The sequence below is a fragment of the Corvus brachyrhynchos genome, unplaced genomic scaffold, assembly GCF_000691975.1.
Source record: "Corvus brachyrhynchos isolate BGI_N302 unplaced genomic scaffold, ASM69197v1 scaffold1366, whole genome shotgun sequence".
NCBI lineage: Eukaryota > Metazoa > Chordata > Aves > Passeriformes > Corvidae > Corvus > Corvus brachyrhynchos.
Window position 1 is genome coordinate 9,154 of NW_008238680.1, and position 8,561 is coordinate 17,714.

The following is an 8,561-nucleotide window of genomic DNA, read 5'->3' on the forward strand; positions in this document are numbered from 1 at the left end:
TAAAAAAGGGCGAAAGTGAGCGAAAATTGGCTTGAGACCGTCAAAAATGGCTTGGAAGCGACAAGAAATGGTGGGAAAGATCAGAAGTGGTTTGAAAGTAACAAAATTTGACTTGAAAGCAGCCAAAATGGCTCGAAACCATCAAAAAATTGGTGCAACCGTCAAAAATTGGTCCAAAGCCAACAGAAAGGTCTTGAACCCACCAAAAGTTGGCTTGGAAGTGGGAAAAGATGGCTTGAAAGGATCCAAATTGGCTTGGAAGTGGCCAAAAATGGTGGGAAACCAACGGAATTGGCTTGGAAGCATCAAAAATGGCTTGAAAATGGCAAAAATGGTTTGAATGCAGAAAAACGTGGCTTGAAAGTGCCAAAAATTGGGGAGGAGTGAAGAGGAAGGGTCTGAAAAGGATCAAAAATTGGCTCGAAAGTGACAAGAATTGGTGGGAAAGTGACAAAAATTGGCTCAAAAGCGACAAAAATTGGTGGGGAACAAATGGAATTGGATTGGAACCATCAAAAATGGCTTGAAAGAGACAAAAAGTGGTGGGAAAGTGACAAACATTGGTGGGAAAGCGACAAAAATTGGTGGGAAAGCGACAAACATTGGCTCAAAAGTGACAAAAATTGGTGGGAAAGCGACAAAAATTGGTGGGAAAGCGACAAACATTGGCTCAAAAGTGACAAAAATTGGTGGGAAAGCGACAAAAATTGGTGGGGAACAAATGGAATTGGATTGGAACCATCAAAAATGGCTTGAAAGAGACAAAAAATGGTGGGAAACCAAGAGGTTTGGCTTGAAACCATGAAAAATTGGCTTGAAACCACCAAAATTGGCAAAAAATGCTCGAATCCCAACAGAAAGGTCTTGAAAGCATCAAAAAATGGTTTGAAACCAGCAAAAATCGGTCCAAAGCCAACAGAAAGGTCTTGAGATCGTCAAAAATGGGCTTAAAGCCCCCAAAAATGGGTTGAAACCACCAAAAATGGATGAAACCACCAATAATAGGCTTAAAACCACCAAAAATGGGTTGAAGCCCAACAAAAAGGTCTTGAAACCACCAAAAATGGGTTTGAAACCACCAAAAATGGGTTGAAGTCCAAGAAAAAGGTCTTGAAACCACCAAAAATTGGTGGGAAACCACCAAAAATTGGTGGGAAACCAATGGAAAGGGCTTGAAACCCATCAAAAATTGGCTTAAAACCACCAAAAATTGGTCGAAACCTGACAGATCTTGAAACCACCAAAAATTGGCTTAAAACCATCAAAAATACTTGGAAACCACCAAAAATTGGTCGAAACCCAATGGAAAGGTCTTGCAATCCTCAAAAATTGGCTTAAAGCAACCAAAAATGGTTTGAAACCACCAAAAATTGGTCGAAACCCAACGGAAAGGTCTTGAAATGACCAAAAATTGGCTTGGAACCACCGAAATCGGTTTGAAAGCATCAAAAATTGGTCAAAACCCAATGGAAAGGTCTTGAACACGACAAAACCGGCTCGAAAATGCCCAAAATCGGTCGAAATGCATCAGGACGGTCTCGAAACCACCAAAACTGGTTTGAAAGCATCAAAAAATTGGCAAAAGCATCAAAATATGGTTTGAAAGCATCAAAAAAAGATGGAAAACCAACAGGAAACGCTTGAAAGCATCAAAAATTGGCTTGAAACCACCAAAAATGGTCCAAACCCAACAGGAAGGTCTTGAAATCCTCAAAAATTGGCTCCAAGCCACCAAAAATGGGTTGAAACCACCAAAAATTGGTGGAAACCCACCAGAAAGGTCTTGAAAGCATCCGAAAATTGGCTTGAAACCACCAAAATCGGTTTGAAAACATCAAAAATTGGTCGAAACCCAACAGAAAGGTCTTGAAACCACCAAAAATGGATGAAACCCACCAAAACTTGGCCTAAACCCACCCAAAATCACTCCAAACCCAACAGAAGAGTCTTGAGCCCACCCAAAATTGGCTTAAAACCACCAAAATTGCTCCAAACCCAACAGAAAGGTCTTGAACCCACCAAAAATTGGCTTAAAACGACCAAAAAATGGATGAAACCCAAGAAAAAGGTCTTGAAACCATCAAAAATTGGTTTGAAACCATGAAAAATTGGTGTAACTCAACAGAAAGGTCTTAAAACCACCAAAAATGGGCTTAAAACCACCAAAAATGCATGGCTTGAACCCACCCAAACTTGGCCTAAACCCACCCAAAATTGCTCCAAACCCAACAGAAAGGTCCTGAACCCACCCAAAATTGGCTTAAAACCACCAAAAATGGGCTTAAAACCACCAAAAATGGATGAAACCCACCAAAACTTGGCTTGAACCCACCCAAACTTGGCCTAAACCCACCCAAAATCGCTCCAAACCCAACAGAAAGGTCTTGAACCCACCCAAAATTGGCTTAAAACCACCAAAATTGGCTCTAAACCCAACAGAAAGGTCTTGAAACCACCGAAAATCGGTTTGAACCCACCCAAAATTGGCTCAAGACCACCAAAAATTGGTGTAAACCACCAAGAATTGGTTGCTGCCCAACAGAAATTCTTGAAACCACCAAAAATTGGTTTGAAACCACCAAAAATGGATGAAACCCAACAGAAAGGTCTTGAAACCATCAAAAATTGGTTTGAAACCATCAAAAATTGGTGTAACTCAACAGAAAGGTCTTGAACCCACCCAAAATGGGCTTAAAACCACCAAAAATGGATGAAACCCACCAAAACTTGGCTTGAACCCACCCAAACTTGGCCTAAACCCACCCAAAATCGCTCCAAACCCAACAGAAAGGTCTTGAACCCACCCAAAATTGGCTTAAAACCACCAAAATTGGCTCTAAACCCAACAGAAAGGTCTTGAAACCACCGAAAATCGGTTTGAACCCACCCAAAATTGGCTCAAGACCACCAAAAATTGGTGTAAACCACCAAGAATTGGTTGCTGCCCAACAGAAATTCTTGAAACCACCAAAAATTGGTTTGAAACCACCAAAAATCGGTGTAAACTCAACAGAAATTCTTGAAACCATCAAAAATTGCCTTGAAACCCCCAAAAATGGATGAACCAATCATTTGGGGTTTTTTGGGCGGGGGGTTGGGTTGAAATTGGGAGGGTTCGGTAAAATTTGAGGGGTTTGGGGTGGTTTGGATGAAAATTTGGAGGTTCTTGGGGTGGTTTTGACCAAAATTGGAAATTTTGGGGTGGTTTGGATGAAATTTGGAGGTTCTTGGGGTGGTTTTGAGCAAAATTGGAAGTTTTGTGGTGGTTTTGAGCAAAATTGGGAGTTTTGGGGTGGTTTGGATGAAATTTGGAGGTTCGTGGGGTGATTTAGACCCAATTTTGAGGTTTTGGGGTGGTTTGGATGAAATTTGGAAGTTCTTGGGGTGGTTTTGATCAAAATTCGAAGTTTTGGGGTGGTTTTGAGCAAAATTGGGAGTTTTGGGGTGGTTTGGATGAAATTTGGAGGTTCGTGGGGTGATTTAGACCCAATTTTGAGGTTTTGGGGTGGTTTGGATGAAATTTGGAAGTTCTTGGGGTGGTTTTGATCAAAATTCGAAGTTTTGGGGTGGTTTTGAGCAAAATTGGGAGTTTTGGGGTGGTTTGGATGAAATTTGGAGGTTCTTGGGGTGGATTTGACCAAAATTGGAAGTTTGGGGGTGGTTTGGATGAAAATTTGAGGTTCTTGGGGTGGTTTTGACAAAAATTCGAAGTTTTGGGGTGGTTTGGATCAAAATTGGAAGTTTTGGGGTGGTTTGGATGAAATTTGGAGGTTCTTGGGGTGATTTTGACCAAAATTGGAAGTTTTGGGGTGGTTTGGATGGAATTTTGAGGGTTTTGGGGTGTTTTTGACCAAAATTGGAAGTTTTGGGGTGATTTGGATGAAATTTTGAGGTTCTTTGGGTGGTTTTGCCCAAAATTGGAAGTTTTGGGGTGGTTTGGATCAAAATTGGAAGTTTTGGGGTGGTTTGGATGAAAATGTGGAGGTTCTTGGGGTGGTTTTGACCAAAATTGGAAGTTTTGGGGTGGTTTGGATGAAAATTTGGGGTTCTTTGGGGGGTTTGGGTGGACAAAATTGGAAGTTTTGGGGTGGTTTGGATGAAAATTTGAGGTTCTTGGGGTGGTTTGGATGGAATTTTGAGGGTTTTGGGGTGGTTTTGACCAAAATTGGAAGTTTTGGGGTGGTTTGGATGAAAATGTGGAGGTTCTTGGGGTGGTTTTGAGCAAAATTGGAAGTTTTGGGGTGGTTTTGACCAAAATGTGGAGGTTCTTGGGGTGCTTTTGACCAAAATTGGAGGAGTCTGGGTTGGTTTCACCAAAATCTGGTGGTTTGACCCAAATTTGAGGTTTTGGGATGGTTTTTGATGAAAATTTCAGGGGTTTGAGGTGGTTTTGACCAAAATTTGAAGTTGTTGGGCAAAATCTGAAGATTTGGGATGGTTTTGACCAAAATCTGAGCGATTTGGGTGGTTTTGACAAAAATTCCAAGTTTTGGGGTGCTTTTGACCCAAATTTGAGGTGGCTGGGATGGTTTTGACCAAAATTTGAAGGTTTTGACCAAAATTTGAATGTTTGGGATGGTTTGGGGCAAAAATTGAGGTTTTGGACCAAATTTGTGCATTTTGGGGTGGTTTTGCCCAAAATTTGAGGGGTTTGACCCAAAATTTGAGGGGTTTCAGGTGGTTTTGATGAAAATTTGAGGATTTGGGGGGGTTTTGACCCAAATTGGAAGTTTTGGGGTGGTTTGGATGAAAATTTGAGGTTCTTGGTTGGGGGTTGACCAAAATATGAGGGTTTGGGGGGAATTTGGACCAAAATTTGCTGGGTTTGACCCAAATTTGAGGATTTTCAGGTGGTTTTGACCCAAATTTGGTGGGTTTGATCCAAAATTGAAGGGTTTGGGGGGGTTTAGTTCCAAATTTGAGGGGTTTGACCCAAATTTGAGGTTCTTGGGGTGGTTTTAACCAAAATGTGGTGGTTTTGACCAAAATTCGACAGTTTGAGGCTGGGTTTGTCCAAAAATTGAAGTTTTGGGGTGGTTTTGACCCAAATTTGAGGGATTTGTGATTTTTGAACCAAAATTTGATGTTTTAAAACCAAAATTTGGGGCTCTTGGGGGGTTTGAACCAAAAATTGAAGATTTTGAGGGGTTTTGAACCAAAATTTGATGGTTTTACCCCAAAATTTGAATTTGGTTGGGTTTAACCAAACTTTGAGAAATTTGGTTTTAATCAAAATTTGATTTTTTGGACCCAAAACTGGCGACTTTGGGGGATTTTTAATCAAAGTTTGAAGGTTTTGAGGTTTTTAAACCAAAATTTGACTTTTTGGACCCAAAGTTGGAATTTGATGCTTTTTTTACCCAAAATTTGAAAGATTTTTTGAAAATAAAAATCAGATTTTTTAACCCCAAAATTTGAGATTTTGGGGGGGTTTTTTTTAACCAAAATTTGAATATTTTTGGTGGATTTTTAAACCAATATTTGACGGTTTTAACCCAAAATTGGAATTTCCGTTTTTCTTAAAAATTTGAGGGATTTTTTTAACCAAAATTTGAGGGTTTTACCCCAATATTTGAGGGGTTTGGGGGTTTTTAACCAAAATTTGAGAGTTTTACCCCAATATTTGAAGTATTGGGGATTTTTTTAAACCAAAATTTGAGAGTTTTACCCCAATATTTGAAGTACTTGGGATTTTTTTAACCAAAATTTGATGGTTTTTACCCAAAATTTGAATTTATTACTTTGGATTTTTCCTAAAATTTAAGAAATTCGGTTTTTATTCAAAATCATCATTTTTGAACCCAAAATTTGAGTGTGTGGGGGGTTGTGAACCAAAATTTGAAAGCTTGGATGGATTTTTTGCACTAAAATTGGAGATTTTCAACCCAAAATTGGAATTTGTTTCACTTTTTCAACGAATATTGGAGCAATTTGGGTTTTAACCAAAATTCGATTTTTTGACCCCAAAATTTGAGGATTTGGGGATTTTTTTATCCAAAATGTGAAGATTTTGGTGGATTTTTAACCAATATTTGATGGGTTTAACCCAAAATTGGATTTAATTTCATTTTTTTAAAGACCAAAATTGGAGCAATTTGGGTTTTAACCAAAATTTGATTTTTTGACCCCAAAATTTGAGATTTTGGAGATTTTTTTAAACCAAAATGTGAAGATTTGGATGGATTTTTTTTTAACCAAAATCGGGTGGTTTTAACCCAAAATTGGGATTGGTTTCTCTTTTTTGAAACCAGAATTTTCAGGGAGTTTTTAAACCCAAAATTGGTATTTTTGACCCCAAAATTTTTTCACCAAAATTGGAATTTTTTTTTACCCCAAAAGTTGCGATTTTGGGGGGTTTTTTACCAAAATGGGAAGGGTTGGAATCAGAGCTGGGACTGGGGGGGTTGGAGGGAAAGGTGGGGGGATACTGGGAGCACTGGGAGCACTGGGATGGGGTCACTGGGGATATTGGGAGCACTGGGAGCACTGGGGTGGCAGTTACTGGGGATACTGGGAGCACTGGGGTGGGGATAGTGGGAGCACTGGGAGCACTGGGAGCACTGGGAGGGGGATACTGGGGATACTGGAAGCACTGGGAGGAGGATACTGGGAGCACTGGGAGCACTGGGAGGGGGATACTGGGGAAACTGGAAGCACTGGGAGGAGGATACTGGGGATACTGGGAGCACTGAGATGGGGATACTGGGAGCACTGGGAGCACTGGGAGCACTGGGAGGGGGATACTGGGAGCACTGGGAGCAATGGGATGGGGTTACTGGGAGCACTGGGAGCACTGGGAGGGGGTTACTGGGAGCACTGGGAGCACTGGGAGCACTGGGATGGGGATACTGGGAGCACTGGAACAGGCGTACTGAGAGCACTGGGGTTACTGGGAGAACTGGGAGCACTGGGATGGGGGTACTGGGAGCACTGGGAGGGGGATACTGGGAGCACTGGGAGCACTGGGAGCATTGGGAGGGGGATACTGGGGATACTGGGAGCACTGGGATGGGGTTACTGGGAGCACTGGGAGCACTGGGATGGGGTTACTGGGGAAACTGGGAGCACTGGGATGGGGATACTGGGGGTTACTGGGGATACTGGGAGTTACTGGGAGCCCTGGGAGAGGGATACTGGGATGGGGGCACTGGTAGTTACTGGGGAAACTGGGAGCACTGGGAGGGGGATACTGGGAGGACTGGGGATACTGCAAGTACTGGGATGGGGTTACTGGGGATACTGGGAGCACTGGGAGGGGGTTACTGGGAGCACTGGGAGCACTGGGAGCACTGGGAGCACTGGGAGGGGGTTACTGGGAGCACTGGGAGCACTGGGCTGTATGTAGGGCATACTGGGAGCACTGGTCGAGGTTACTGGGCATACTGGGAGCACTGGGATGGGGTTACTGGGGATACTGGGAGCACTGGGGTGGCAGTTACTGGGGATACTGGGAGCACTGGGATGGGGTTACTGGGGATACTGGGAGCTTCCAAGGGGCACTGGGATGTTTAACTGGGGGAACTGGGAGCACTGGGAGGCACTGGGGGATACTGGGAGTGAACTGGGATTTGCTGGGAGCTACTGGGAGCGAACTGGGATTTGCTGGGAGCTACTGGAGTGAACTGGGAGCTACTGGGAGCGAACTGGGATTTACTGGGAGCTACTGGGAGTGAACTGGGAGTTGCTGGGGCCATTGGAGTGAACTTGGAGCTACTGGGAGTGCACTGGGATTTACTGGGGGCTACTGGGAATGAACTGGGAGTTACTGGGAGCTACTGGGCGCCACCAGGGGGCGCCACCACCTTCCCCGCGGCCGCTGAGGGGAGGGCGGAAGCGCCTTTTCCCGCCTCACGAGGGGGGCGGGACTTCTGCCCGCATTGACCAATAGGAGCTGCCGTTCTCGCCGTTCCGGGCGCTGATTGGTCGAGGCTGCGGCACTCAGCCAATCAGAACGCGAGGGGGGCGTGGTTTCTGCGAGCGGCGGGAATGGCGGGCGAGCTCAGCGCTGAGGCGGCGCGGGAGATCCGCCGTGAGTTGGGGCTTTAATGGCGTTTAACGGGGTTTAAACCGGGCTTAAAAGGCTTTAATGAGGGCTGGAAGGGGGCACGGGGACCCTGAGAGCTCGAGGAGCCTCCCCCGCGCTGGGGCGTCCTCAGGCGGCCCCGCGGTCCCCTCAGGTTTTCTCTCCCTCAGGCCGCCATGGGCTCCCAATTCCCCTCACAGGGGTTTAAATCCTCACTCCGGGTTCGGGGGGGGTCTTCAAACCCTCCTGGGAGTCCTCAAACCCCTCATAGGGAGTCAAATTCCCCCTCACGGGCTCAAATAACCCCAGAGGCACTCAAAATATTCAACCCACCCCCCAATCCCCAAATTCTCCATTTTTTTCCCCAGAAGATCAAATCCCTCCCTCCCCCGGGGCTCCTCAGCCCCCCCAGGGGCGCAAATTCCCCCTCACGGGGGGGGTCCCTTAAATTTTCCCCCCTCAAAAGATCAAAACCCCCCAGAAATCCCTCAAACCCCTTCAGAGGCGCTCAAACTCACCCCACACCACGCACACACCC

At 44.7% G+C, this 8,561-nt stretch overlaps 1 protein-coding gene and 2 long non-coding RNA genes across 4 annotated transcripts in view; all 3 read left to right on the top strand.

The window, feature by feature from the left end:
* The first annotated feature begins 2,136 nt into the window (after positions 1-2,136).
* LOC108447597 lies at positions 2,137-2,887 on the top strand. Its single transcript, XR_001863253.1, has 2 exons — positions 2,137-2,443; positions 2,607-2,887. It is a non-coding gene; the product is annotated as an uncharacterized LOC108447597 (long non-coding RNA).
* A 189-nt stretch (positions 2,888-3,076) lies between these two features.
* Positions 3,077-4,402, top strand: LOC108447598. Of its 2 annotated transcripts, none has more exons than XR_001863255.1 (3): positions 3,077-3,527; positions 3,771-4,023; positions 4,385-4,402. It is a non-coding gene; the product is annotated as an uncharacterized LOC108447598 (long non-coding RNA). The 2 variants fall into 2 exon arrangements; XR_001863254.1 differs by having other exon boundaries at positions 3,081-3,770; positions 3,985-4,023; positions 4,385-4,400.
* Positions 4,403-7,499: 3,097 nt separating this feature from the next.
* The window catches only part of TONSL (tonsoku-like, DNA repair protein), a 5,055-nt gene continuing 3,993 nt past the window's right edge, over positions 7,500-8,561 (top strand). Inside the window, exon 1 of the mRNA XM_017738093.1 lies at positions 7,500-8,029. Coding sequence (XP_017593582.1) covers positions 7,987-8,029 — 43 coding nt within the window. The 5' untranslated portion in view covers positions 7,500-7,986. The remainder of the gene's footprint in view (positions 8,030-8,561) is intronic.